Genomic DNA, 14,504 nt, shown 5'->3' with positions numbered 1-14,504 from the left:
AATCTAATATCTCCAGTTGCTTGAGAATTGGGATTTGACTCTTGGAGAAGGGGTAAGATTTAAATAAAAACACATCATAAAAATATTACTTGGAGGATAAGATATTCATATTTGTACACACACTATATATAAAGGTCGCCCGTCACGTCAAGCTTATTATTTTACTAAAACTAAAAGAGAAATCTTTAATTGAATTTCAACAGGTTTAATAAGTGGAGATATATGGGCCTCTTTGGATTCATGTTCGGTACTCTCCGTCGAGTATATATTGCACAGAATTACACACTGCCCAAAATCAATGTTGGCCCAATTGTAAGACACATAATTTTGAGGGTAAAATTAGATAACTAAGCAAAAATCTCAACTTATTTATAGAACATAACTACAATTTAAAAAAAATATTAAATACCACTATATTTTGATTTTATAGCAAATTTTATGTTTTTAATTATATCCTAAAATTAATCCTATTTTGACTCTCCCTCATTCCCACTCTCTCATTCTAAGCAATTTTATTTCTCTCTCTTCTCAATATTCTCTTTCTCTTTCCCGCATATTTCTCAGTCACATCATTTCTCTTTTTTTTTCCTCAAAATGGAAAAAGACATACAAAGAATTTCTCAAAATCCCACTATATCAGACATCTACATTTATGAGTATGAATTTTTTGAGTATTTTATAGGTTTGATTTGTATCTTTTTGGATCTTTTAACTATTTTATTGCCGGGGTATCTCTATATTTCCTTTAATTAAGATTTTTGTTTAGTTTTTGTTTTGTATTTCAATAATTTTTTGTATTTTCATAATTTAATTTATGTTTTTTTTAAAAAAAAAAGAGTTGTATGAGAATTCGATTTTATATGTATCCCTCAAAGCTTGTAGTCAAGCTTATAAAATATATATAATTTGTATCCCTCATAAAAATGGTTACATTGTATTCCTAACATATTTGCTGCATAATACACAAAATTTGTATTTATGGAAAATTCGTTTTCTAGTCATCAGATTTGTATTCATAGCACAATTATATTCTAGCCATCATATATACAAACAGATTGGTATTCTACTTCTTATCATGTATATTATTTTTCAAACAAATTTTTATTCTAAATGGTCATACATAGAGATTACCAAATTATTTCTACAAATCAAAAAACCATTTGATTCCAAAATATATATTTTTTGAAGTAGAAATTGTATCCTCGTGGTTTGTACACACAATCTATGAACTATGTATTTTAAAAAACTAATTTGTATCAACTAATTTGTATTTAATATTCAAGTATCAACTAATTTGTATTCAATATACAATTATACTCTATATCTAGTATCTTGTATACAGTTAACGACTATAAGCAATATATATACAAATTAGCAACATTGTGTATAATATTCAAAACATATTATGGATCATACCAACTTATATACAATATACATTAGAGATCATACCAATTTGAGATTTCAAGCTAATTTGTATTAACACAAATTATCGAATATTTATTCCAATCAATTATCTGACGCATTTAGTCAATCAACACTATCATATTATCAAATTTGTATCAAAATACAAATTTCTAAATTAAATCCATCAATTAATTCTTTGTAAATTCAATGAGTTTTTTGAGAAATTACTTGTTTGAATTCGGGTAGTGAATAATTGAGACTTTTCGATTCCAACCGTCTTCACAAATACAACACCATCTTTGTATTATTCTTGAATGACGAGGATAAGTTGCTCCAAATCAATTAGCGATTTTGAATTTTTGATAAAAAATAATATGATCCGAAGGTTTTTTCAGATTCAAGGAATTTGAATGAAGGTAAACTGAATTTCAAAGTCTTGCGTGTAAGTGCAATGATATGAGAGTGATTTCAACAATTTTTACCAAGTTGAATTAGTTTTATTCCATAATTTACTCAAATTAGTTATTTGTATCTGTATTTTTTGTATGTTACTGACGAAAAAATGTAGAAATTTAATGAATAGCAAATTAAAATATTGCTATTTCGCATAAATAATGAAAGTATAGCTAAAAGGTACTATTTAAGGCTTAATGTTTGCTATTTGTAAAAATTTCCCTGATTTTGATGTATCCAAACGAGGCCCATAAATATTTCAGGCCCAACTAAACCAGACCCCTTAATGGGTAAGGGGTAGAGAGGACATTACCATATACGTACCTTACTAGGCTAGCACAAATGGAGGTGGAATGTTTTTTTTGCAAAAAATAAAATAAAATTGTTTTTATTGTTATTAAACTTATTGTCAACAATATCATACAAGTGTTTTCCTTCTTTTTTTGCATTATTATTCGTCTCTTCTAGGTTCCAAAAATTGTTTTATTTTTTGTCTATGGCAGATGTATCATCTTTTCTTTCTTGTTATATATCATAATTAAGTGTTTGCATTCTTCAGAAAAAGCCAAATTCACTAAAAGGAAAAACAATTTCAATGTCGGATAGCACGTTCACATCCAAATATTGCAATATAAGACCTTCTATGGCTAAAGAATGCTCCCTTGCAATCCATGCTTGGAAACATATTATTAATGTCATAGAAATGCTTGGAAACATATTATTAATGTCATAGAATGTTGAAAAGCATATTCTTTGAAAAAAATCGAGTTTCGAAGGTTTCTTTTACAGATATTGCAGGTTCTAGGTCTGATTGGGTAAATAAGCTGAGGCATAGCATTTTGACTATTTCCTTATTTGTCGGTGTAACGACTGCTAATGATTGAAGCATTGCGGTTAGACAGAGCATTCCTTTCATCTCTCAATGCTTTGGCGATCCCTAAACTCGAATTTGCTGCAGATTTCTTTATCATAGTCAGGGTCCCATAAGTATAGTGTTTGAATCAATAGAGAACCGTTTCTTCTATATAAATCGATATTATTTCGTTTCATGACTATTTCGAGTGATTGCTGCTATCTGGCTTGAGTGAGACAAGCAGAGAAGGACTCAGGCGGAAAGACAGCTTAAAAGTAACAAGGTTCTGAAAGAAACACAGGCCTTAAGGCAACTTAAAGTGACAAGTCTTTATTATCCGAAAGCAAGCAAGACAATTGATTTCGAGAAACAAATATAAATATAACTGATCAAATCTAGTATCACTTGTCGATCTCTATAATAACATGTTGAAGATCACTAATATCGTTTTCTTTATAATTTTCTCAACATATTCTATCAATTAATATATGATCTCCAACTCAAAGAAGACTATTTTGCCATTACGTGATATAATCGTGTTTTGTAAGGACCTAAAATATGTTTAAACTATTGAAAATGATACAAAACTATTCTTCGTTCACCTATTGGCTCTCAAATATCGTAGTCATCCTCTTTGGATCCAATATTGGCTAATTTTATAACATATAATCATTTAAATAATTTTAATAAATTATGAATAATTTCTCTTCTTATTTTTGGGTGTGACATGCAACACATATATATCAGTAATTACTAATATATAAGAAACTTATTTATAATAGTGGAGTTCTTGCCATTTTACATGTATATCTACCATTCACAATGATTTAGATAATGTATTAGTCATTCACAATGACTTGTGTAATGTTTTAAGAAATATTCAAAATTAATATAATATATTCTTTAAAATTTATCTCCTAACTATCTCAATTTTTATCACTAAATAGAGAGTCAATTTTTTTTCCATACATTTTGATTGTTTATATCTCTGCAAAATACTTGAGTTTCCTCCCCCCACTATCATAAATTGCTTAATTGTGCCCTTTGTTACGGGTTCAATGGCATAAGTGAGAACTTTTCCAAACACATTACACATGTTGGGTAATATTAGATCAAATTAAACATCTAACAGAAGATAAAATTGTTCATATTTAAATAATTCATAGCAAATTCGATCCTTTTTGAAGTAATTAAAAAAAAAAGCCATGGTATATGAATTTTGAAATTTTCATAGTCTAAAATATCTCTTTTCCTTTTCTTTTTTTCTAAAAAAAAAAAAACAGTTTTGCAACTAAGTGAACCATCAACATTTGAATATATAGTTAAAATTTATTTAAGAAGCCTTTAATATTTTGGGCTTAAGACTAGGGCTGTACAGGGCAAACCGATAAACCGCACCAAATCGACAAACCGAACCAAACCGGAAAAAAAACCCGACTAGTGGTTTGGTTTGACTTGGTTTGGTGTATGGAAAAAAACCCCGACCATTATAGGGTTGGTTTGGTTTTAACTAAAAAAAGTCAAACCGAACCCAAACCGACCCGATTATAGATATACTACTTTTAAATTATGTTATACATAAAAATATTTATTAAAATGTAATTTATAAATGTTTTTTAATTTTTTTTTTATAATTTTTTTTATAATTTTTGTTTTCTTTCTTACATTTATATTTGGACTTGAGAAGCCCATCTAAATAATATACAAAAAAAAACCATCTTATAAAGTTAAAACTTCAAACAGTGTTCTGCGTCCATCTTATATGTTGATATTTTGTACTAGAACTCTTTTTAAGAAGCACTGCTCTATGCTTTTTATTAGATACTATGAAAAATCCGAAAAACCCAAAAAAACCCGAGAAACCCGAAAAACCCCGAAAAAACCCGAAAAACCCGAGAAAAATTGATATTGAAAAACCCGACTTTTATTGATTTGGTTTGGTTTATAGATTTAATAACCCGACACAAATGGTTTGGTTTGTAAAAAATCCGAACCAACCCGGTCTATGTACACCCCTACTTAAGACATTTGCTTTAATAACCTAAGTATGTTATCCAACACGATGATCAAGTATGTCTATCAAGAGTCCCAGTTAGTCAATGTGATTTTTGTGTCTTCATTACTGAAATATATGAATCTCTAAGTAAATGTAGGATAGAGATATCAGAGATTGATGATGATTATATTTAATTAATTCAGACATGATTATGTCAAATTGATTTTTTTTCTTAAAAACATTGTGGAAACCAATTGAAAGAAATAGAAGGAAAGTGACAGATGAAAAATTGAGGACTTTTAAGAATCTAGAACCACTCGGTTAAAATTGATTACAATTGTTAGTTAAATATATAAATATTATACACTAATTGCATATAAAATATGTATATTACATACAATTAAAAAATATACATATTTTTCAGGTATAATATTAAATAATGTCGCATAGTGTAAAAAAATCTCATCAATAATCCATAATTTATGCAAATTCATGGCCCATGAAGAAACAACAAATACTAGCGTGGTTTTTGAATTTCAGTCTTAGAAAAAAATCCCATTGGAGTTCCGTTCAACATTAGCGCTCTTAAACAAAAGAAAAGTTCAACTTACTACAAACTTATGTGAGTGACAACTTGACACAAACTTGGTGCGTAAGAAAACAAAAAAATCTTGGAGAACAAGACACCATTGCAAACCCCTATAAATATATAGTATTAGCTCATTGCATAGCCAGTAACAATCGAAATCCAAAAAAGGCAAAGGAACAATTGAATATGGGTTTAATAGGGACGACAATGACATTCATAGCTGGCACTGCTTTTGGAGTATACTTGTGTCATACTTATGATGTTCCAACATTCAACCATTTCAAAGAGGCTGCCATTGTCAAGGCAAAAAATCTTCAAGAGACCTATAATCCTTATGGTAAACTCACTAAACCAAAACCAGTTTTCTCTGACGATCAAAAAAAACAATAGTCATCCTCTAATGGGAGTAGCTACAGGAGAACAATATCCATCTAAGGGTAGTTTTGGGGAGGGGTAGATTTTGATTTTTTGGTTTGTTCCACTTATTATTCCACAATCAAGGGAGTTTCTTCTTTTAATTTGTTCTACTACACTTTGATTTTAAATTGATATGTTGTTACATCAATTCAGTTTCTTTTATTTGGTACGTGTTTTTCCTTTTTTCTTGATTTATGTCATCTTTTCTATTCTTACTGAGACGCACAACCAACATGACTGCAAAGAATATAAACTTCATAATTCAAGAAAAGCATTGGAAATATAAAAGCAATTTTGAAGAATACTGAATACCATTAAGAACCAATCAGAGCATTGGGAGCCCTTGAGTATGGAGAAATTTTTTGTTGGAGCGCCACCCTTGAATAGGCCCTGCAATGCACGATCCGGATTTATGCGGGTTCTGGACACCCGGTGGAAAACAAAAAAAACAAAAGAGAAATTTGAGTTACAAAATTTATCTCATTCTGAAATTCTATCAAACTCTGGAAACAGCTACTTGTTCACCTGAATCAAATAAGTCCAATGAATAAGTAGGTTGTATCCATTTCCTACCCTAGATCAAATCGAATCAAGTCTTTAAATGTCCATAATGGAGTATAACATTTTTACACTCTAGATGACTGCATAATGACCTACTTCTGATGCACAAGTCTGTCAAGAAACAGGGGGGGAAATAAAATTCTAGAATGTCATTAAGTTTTTCTGCGCATGCAGCTAATGAATCAAAGAGCGTCTCCTATCAACTACGTCTTCTTGATCAGGTACCCAACCAAAAGACCTATAAGACCAATCAGCACGACAAACAACATTGAGAAGTGGCCAGCATTGCTTTTGCTGATTTCTTTTCTTACCAGCTCCTGCAAAATGGTAGAGTAAAAGCTGATTATACAAGTGATCATTGCATATAGTCTTTTTAGCATCTTTCCTAACCAGTTGTAGGAAATATTTAGGTTTCTTGGGACATTTATTGTTTTCTGTTCTCCAACTACAATTGCTGATTTTTGGGATCTTTGTGCATCCCTTCCTTTCACTCATTTATGAAAGACCAAGGGAACAAAAAGTACTATCAAAATAAAAACTCATTGACATGCTTCAGAATATGCAGCTCATTTCGATTGCACCGTTGACCATCAGTTACACCAAAGGACCATAAATTTATGCACAATATAAAACTACTAATTATAATGACAAGGTAATTTTGGCATGGGTTACAATTCTATGGTCTTAACAGGAACTACGCCTTTCATTATTTTTCCTTTTTCTGTAAGGAATAGGGACTCTGCAGGCACCCTTTATCCAATTATAAGACCACACGATCTTTTTCTCATGAGTAAATATCACACATTCTAAATCAAATTGATGTGCAATTAGCAAAGGAAATATCATATTTCAAACTACAGCACGGACCATGCAACTCAATCTCAGAGATGATAAGATTTCCATTGTATTGAAAAGAAATGGAGCAAAAAGAAAAGATGAAAACTTACGTTCTTCGCAATGACATTATACTAGTGAATACACATGCTATATTACATCTAACTGCTAGCATGTGTTCCCAAGTTGGTAAATATAGTATTTAAAGCACATAAAACTTCCCCAAAATACTCCCCAGAACAACTCGTTTAACTGCTTGTATATGAAATCACCTCCTCATGATAACCACTCACAAATGAAACCACTCAGCACTCTGGTTCCTTCCCCTCTTTCCAATCCCCTATTTACTACAAGAACAACAGCATACCCAGTGTAATTCCATGAGTGAGATCTGGGGAGGGTAGGATGTACGCAGACCTTACCCCTACCTTTGTGGGGTAGAGATGCTATTTACAGTTAGATATATGGTCAAGAAAATGCGAGTACCAAACATTAACCACCACTTCACTCAAAAAAAGAAAACAATGACAATAGTGTTCGTGCTAGCTAGCTTATGAACACCCATTTCACTCGAACTTCTATGTTGCCATATGTGAACAAGTAAGAAGATCTCAAATTAAAATCACCCACGGTTCCACTAATTTATTACCTCCAACTAGGGCCACCAAGGAAATTTTACCAAACAGAATGCACTAGACTCCAGATATGTCTTCACGTCCAAGAAGCAACAGGAATCCCCTCCAGCATTTCAAACCAGTATGTCATCACAGGTAATAAAGTGGTAAAGCAGAAGCTACTTGAAGCATCGTCACTATTATTCAGTACAAGATTATTCCTTTATCATATTTATGAAAATAAAGATGATTTCATCTAGCCACTAGCAGGCAAATAATAAATGAACTTTACCAAGAGATGGGAAAAGAATAGAATTCGATAAAGCAAGTTTGAAAAGTGACAAATCAAAAACCGGAAGATTCATAATTCCATACTGTCACTATACGTACCAATTCCTGACGTAATTTCTGATTTTGTTGAAGTGCAGAAGCTTTCTCATCAGTCAACCTCGAAATCAAAGACCATGCCTAAAGTGAAAGTATTTGTTAAAGATTGTTCATAAACTAACTTCATGAAAACAGTTTTCAGTTGAAAATAGATTGCGCCAGGCAGCAGCTCTAGGAAATAAGAATGTTCAATCATCCAGGCGAAATCAACAGAAAAAAATTGTGCAAGCTGCTACTATAGGTCAGACGTGTTCAGCTTCAAGTTGAAAAATTGTGAATGTCAATATGTCCCTGACGATCAGTGAACTCAAATTGGGGTAACAGGAAGCAACAGACTCATTAACTCACGCTGGGCCTCGGTTGAAGGCTAAGGATGATGTCACAAAAATACACAATGCGCATATGGTCTATTTCCCAAATATAAAAGAGTGAAAAAACTGAAAAGACATCTTTTTGTGGTTTAAAAGTCCAATAATAACTCCATAGAATTGATTCTGGCTCTCTCAATTTTCTCATGTTTATGTTTCTATTGATGTCAATAACTCTTTACTTATAACTAGTTACTCAACTACTTTTATAAGAGATAAAGTTAATTGAGTATCTCCAGCAGTTTCCTGTTAATAATTCACGCAAATATCTCATTGTCACCCGGTTAACTTTTAGCTTCTTCCCCTACAAGCATCATTTTTATTTTCAAAATTTCTTTTGTGGATTCTGTCGACAAAATTTAATAATAGATCTTCGTTTTCAATATGTCAATAAAATGCCTACGATGTATATAATATTTAATCAGATTATGTGAAGAGCTCACAAAGTGTTTGATGATTTAAGAAAGTCTGAAAAGGGTAAAGAAAATAATAAAGAGAAAGAGCACTCATGATATTCTAGTTAGAATAAGCAGAATCTAACACAAGGACAGACCATTCTACTTGTTATCAGCACGGTACCTGGATAATCAGCAATTTCTTTCAAAGAAACAAACTCCAGAACATGATGAATCCTGATTTCGTATTCCCAAGTCCCAGCCTTTACCACCATTATAGTCTTTTCTTTGTTTTATCAAAAGGGAAAAAAAAGAAAGTACGAAAGAAAAGATTCTTAAATGCTTGCTCATTTTCCTAACATTAGGTAAAATTATTCATTGCATCTGGAACTACATAAATTCTGTGGTCCCATAATTTGTTCACCTTACTCATTACTTCTTCCTAACATATCATCTCAGCTTTTTCTGCACTCATAGATAAGGGTCCTTCTCCATATGTATAAAAACATAAATCAACCAATTAGCCATCATCACACACAGTGAAATGTGTCAATTCTTGAATAACCAAGTGGACTATTGTAGTGTGGACAAACCTCTCTAGAGTTTTATTCACATCTGTGAAAAATATCCAATAAACATATACCTGGCCTAATTACGAAGGCTGAAAATGTGTGTATTTGATATACTCAATCTTAGGCATGACATAACAAAATTCGGGAAGATCTATTATCATTCTATTATGGATCAGAAAGTAGTATGTAAAGCAAATTAAATGCTCCAGGTAGCAGGGCATACAGGCGAAGGGAATGAGTCCACCTGACACTTGTAACTTGGTTTTGAAAATTAACCTATGAACATGCTATTGTCAACATTTGGGTGGTGGTTGTAATGAAAAATGTCGGAGAAAGAGCTGAAATCGGTGGTTAACTATAAAGTTAAGACCACAGTCATGTCAACAGAAACTATAAATTTCATTCTAGAACCTTACCATATATTAGAATTTGCTTAACTTTTAAGAGATGAAAAATGAAGAAATCAGAGGTCGATTGGTTTCAACCTTTAAGGAGTTGACCCAACCCATTCATATCTCTAGGTGGGTCACTAACCTCCCTGTGGCACAGCTTGCATGGCCCAGCAAAGCCCCCGTTTCCCTACTTACCCAATGCCGCAGAAAACCTTTCCATCCCCCTTCTTCCCTCAACCTTGTCATCCCTTCTCTAACTGTATACAGCCATGCCATCGACCTCCACTTCTCCCACTCTTGCCCTACATTCCCTTCCCTCTCTCGGGTCCCCAAAAGTGCAAGCTCCACCACCACCATGTCAATTATGACCAGGCATTTAAGTAAATTTTCAACTTGCCATCCAGTTCTAACAAAATGATACAAATTGGGAGTTGCAAAATTAACTTCTTTTCGTAATGAAAGAGAGTATTCTTTCTTTGCACTCCTGTAAGAAGATTAAAGGAAGAGGTTCAGAAAAGATGCTGAAATAGCACATAAGGAATTCTGAAATCTTGTGCCGATTGGAGAAATTGTGGAGCTGAAACCATCCAAGAAAGATACCAGAGGGATCAGGTTTCAACGTGTAGATGAACTTCACAAATATCTGGCATGGGGAAAGCAGGGACCTGTCAACTTATACAAATCTACAGAGCATTCACCTTTAACTTTCAGGAGGAGGGGAAGAGGCATCTGGTTTTCAGGAAACAAGAGGAAAGGTCCATTTAGTTTTGCTAAATTTATGGGGAAGCACTTGAGCCGAGGGTCTTTCAGAAACAATCTTTCCACCTCCACGAGGTAGGGATAAGGTTTTTGCATACACTCTACCCTCCCCAGATCCCACTTGTGGGATTACACTAGGTATGTTGTTGTTATTGTTGTTACACATAAACTTCAATATAGAAACCTAAAATTATCATCCATTCAGTTCAGCATCAAGCTGCTGATAAGAGCACTATGAAAGGAATCTTTTTCACTGCACTGTGAGATCAGGATCATTATATTTCCAAAAAAGTATTCCTATGAGAATACCACTTCTTCAAAAGACAGTTTAGAAATCCATTCCAGAACTGAATAGTTCACTTCCCTTAACCTCATTTCCTAGAACCATTCTTCAAATGACAGTTTAAAAAACCAAAATTGAATAGTTCGCTTCCTATAACCTCATTTCCTAGAACCATATTAAAGAATTAGTTAAACTTGACAGCAGAAGAACCTTAAATTGATTATTTCTACGACAATACAGAACCAATAGGTTTGCAGCATGCATGCACAGATTGATGCAATGGTTTTTAATGTGAAAGCAATATGTTTCACCTCTGAAGGGGATGATTTTACTTTGGTCTCCTCCAAAGATCGTGACACCTAATATTAAAGGTCAAGAAGAGAACTTTAGCTCATAGTTGAGGAAGAATAACAGAAAAACAATAGATTCCAGACACTTACTGCTTCTGGAAGTGAAGTGCTTTTACTCTCATCTTCAGTCAACGAGGCCCTGGGAGAACCACCTTCTTCAGACCCTTCAGGCACGGGAGAGGGAGGATTTGCAGGAACATAAACAACCCTCAATTTAAATTCATCAATAACTTTCCCATCCTCCCTATTGAACTAGAAGCAAAGGAAAATACCAATTTCAGTAAACCATAATACCAAAAGAGACTGAAAAACATTGCTTAATGGTTGTAAGCAACTCACAATCTCTGGAGTGACGTCTTTATTAGTTGTCCCACGGGGAGCTATAGCACTCTGAATTAGAAACTTATCCTTACACTGCATATCAGGAGGTGCCTCTTTCTGTGCTTGCATTGTAACTACAAAAATCCACCACAACTTATTTGGTAAAGAATCAATTCAACTACATTTTGTTGCTTGTATCTAATAATGTCTCCTGCAGATTCTATATAATTGCATTTCACAAGACACTGAGTTTAAGATATTAATTTGACTTCGATATTAGGACGTCACAAAAGAAGAAATGTGTCAAATAAATTGGGACAGAAGGAGTAATTCAATAGGCGGAATCAACAAACATAGAGAAGGAAATGTTACCTGTGACATTGCATGAAGAACCAGGCAAAACAACACCAGCATTAGGCCTAACACAGTACTTCTTGGGGTTGGTTGTCTTAACCTTTCCAACACATAAGAGAAAACAACTCAACATTTTACAAATCTAACAAAACTTCGGTTAATCAAATTAAGCTAATAAATCTTCAAATTAGTTACCTTGAATGCAATGTATTGATCAGTCTTGTTACTTAATTGCATAGAACATGAACTCTGCTTCCTCAACTCAACTTTTCAATAAAAACCCACGAAGGGAAAAAAAAAACAAATCAATACCCAAATTAATCAAAACTCAGCTAAATGAGCATGATTCTCCCCAATAGTTAACGTTCGCCAAGAAATCAAAAAGGATAAAAACCCCGTTGGTAGTCGATTAGTTAAGCAAAAACCATCAATCAAAAATCGATAAATTGAACAAAAAATCGATAAAATCTGAAGAAAAAGAAACCTATGATAGCAGATAATTAAAAAATAATAATCTGTGCTTACATGGAAATTTGAGTTCTGTGGGATAAATATTGATGAATTCACCGGTAGTCATGGCTATGTTTGAACCAAATTCGATTGGAAAATTGAGAATTTAAGGAGTGATTATCCAAAGAAATAGAAACTTATTTATTTTTGTTCTTCTTCACTAAGAATGATCGGAGATTTTTAGTCACCGCCTGAAGAAACCTGACAATGAGGAAAATGAAATTAATTATTTTCTGGGCTTGTTTTAGGTAATCTTTTGAGATTTGAATAATAATATTTTCGAGACTTTGGTGTAAAGAAATCTAAGCAAATTAATTTTTTTGTTCCATTATCACCCTTGTATTATGAATAGATTAACGATATCATGTGATGAAGGAGATGTGAAATTTGAGGGTATAAATGTAAATGCAAACAGGATGGACAGTACTCCTCTGTGAGATTGGTGTTTTGAGTTGGCAAAACTCCTTTGCATGTGCTACCAACCCAAATGGCTTCTTTTTTCAAATTTATTTTTTTGATTAATTTTAATGAAATTAAAGATATGATAAGGTAAATATTACTCCTAGAAAATAAGATAAAAAATTATTACCTAGAAAATAAATTTTAAAATACTATATTTTTTTTAACTTAAATAGTTTTACCAGCATGGATTGTGGTACAGTGACGGAATTGCTTCACTTTTAATCAGAGATTTTGAGTTCGAGCCCTGAGAATAAAAAAAATCATATTGAAAGTGTCACCCTCAAATAGCCACAGGATGAAAAACCAAAAAAAAAAAAACATAAATAGTTTTAATAGAATTGTTCCCTTTGTTTTGTTCGATGTACATAACAATGGGAGTAAGTCTACGCCAATACTTATATAACATAAATTAATGAGCATTTAGACATTCGATATGAAATTATTATTTAAAATAAAATTAACTAAAATTAAACTTATGTTTGAGAATGTAATTTGAACTTTTTTTTATTTTTTATATAATTTTATCAAATGAGCAAATTATAGTTCATAAACAAGATATCATAATATTCAATAGAGACACATTGAGATATCGTATTTCTCTGTGTTCCTTTTGTAAATAAATATTTGTGATTACAAACTTTTCAATATACATAATTTTATAAATATACACTAGTCAACAATAGTAATAACGAATTATTTTTTAATATACCCATTTTACATGGTAGAAACAATCTCTTCACATCGAGCATGATTTTTTTTTAAAAGTTAAAATGATGAGCTTTCTTACAAAATATAAAGTTATGGGTCAACTTTTAAATTTAAATCAAGAAAGTGAAACCTTGATTTGGAATCCCAAATTATATTTTTAGGAGAATTCAAAATTATGATCCAAAATCGCATGCTCAAACTCTAGTTTATTATCATTCAATATTTATATTGAATTACATAATTTATGTTATAATTTAATCATAATAAAACCATAAAGTTGTGGTTGAATTATATTTATTTTTTATTTATAGTTTGATACAAATATTAAATATGAGTAAATTTTTTGTATTCTTGTATAATTATCGACGATTAATGGGAAGTAGGTAACATAGTGACAGATCATGACTGATTTAAACCTTTGATTACCAACTTATTACAATTTGCCCAAAAAGTAAAAAACCATGATAAAAGTAAGACCTTATTTTTTATTTTGGACAATTTTACTTTCTGAATCCAAAATTCAAAACACAAAATAGTAGGGAGAAAAACAATAAAGAGAGAGAGAGAGAGAGTAATTTTCATTTTCTTTGGGATAATTGCATTTATAAACTCTCAATTATTAATTAAAAAAAATTATTTTGATTATTATGATATTAACTATGCTCATTTAGCTTTAAATTAATTAAAATTTGTATTTTTTTAATTCCTTCATATTGAAGGCATATGATATTTAGACTATTTATCATCAAATATGGTATAACAATACGTACCTAACCCATCGTATTGTTGTTAATGCGTTAAATTTGTGCGCATAAATTATTTGAAGATGAAATTGTACTTGACCAAAAATAACAGAAGTTATTGATATTTGAGGGGCCTAAAAGTCATAATTTCCCTTTTGTCTTTTCCCCTCTAAAATGTT

The 14,504-nt window shown here is 31.9% G+C and overlaps 1 protein-coding gene across 1 annotated transcript; it reads right to left on the bottom strand.

Annotated features, from left to right (window-relative positions):
• Positions 1–6,214: 6,214 nt before the first annotated feature.
• LOC129886704 (vesicle-associated protein 1-3) lies at positions 6,215–12,688 on the bottom strand. Its single transcript, XM_055961500.1, has 8 exons — positions 12,428–12,688; positions 12,098–12,168; positions 11,921–12,002; positions 11,567–11,682; positions 11,318–11,479; positions 11,189–11,236; positions 8,112–8,189; positions 6,215–6,590 (listed from the first exon to the last, which is right to left on the bottom strand). The coding sequence occupies exons 1-8, from the start codon at positions 12,477–12,479 to the stop codon at positions 6,477–6,479; spliced, it is 723 nt and encodes a 240-aa protein (XP_055817475.1). The 5' UTR covers positions 12,480–12,688; the 3' UTR covers positions 6,215–6,476.
• Between the last annotated feature and the right edge of the window lie 1,816 nt (positions 12,689–14,504).

This window comes from Solanum dulcamara, chromosome 4, assembly GCF_947179165.1.
Source record: "Solanum dulcamara chromosome 4, daSolDulc1.2, whole genome shotgun sequence".
Classification (NCBI taxonomy): Eukaryota; Viridiplantae; Streptophyta; class Magnoliopsida; order Solanales; family Solanaceae; genus Solanum; species Solanum dulcamara.
This window is presented reverse-complemented; position numbering and strand designations above follow the sequence as displayed.

Coding starts and splice junctions, on each gene's coding strand:
- LOC129886704 (XM_055961500.1), bottom strand. CDS start 12,479: ATGACTACCGGTGAATTCATCAATATTTATCCCACAGAACTCAAATTT. Junction 11,237..11,317: donor GCACTTCACTTCCAGAAGCA/GTAAGTGTCTGG, acceptor CTTTAATATTAG/GTGTCACGATCTTTGGAGGA. Junction 6,591..8,111: donor AGAAATTACGTCAGGAATTG/GTACGTATAGTG, acceptor ACCATTTTGCAG/GAGCTGGTAAGAAAAGAAAT.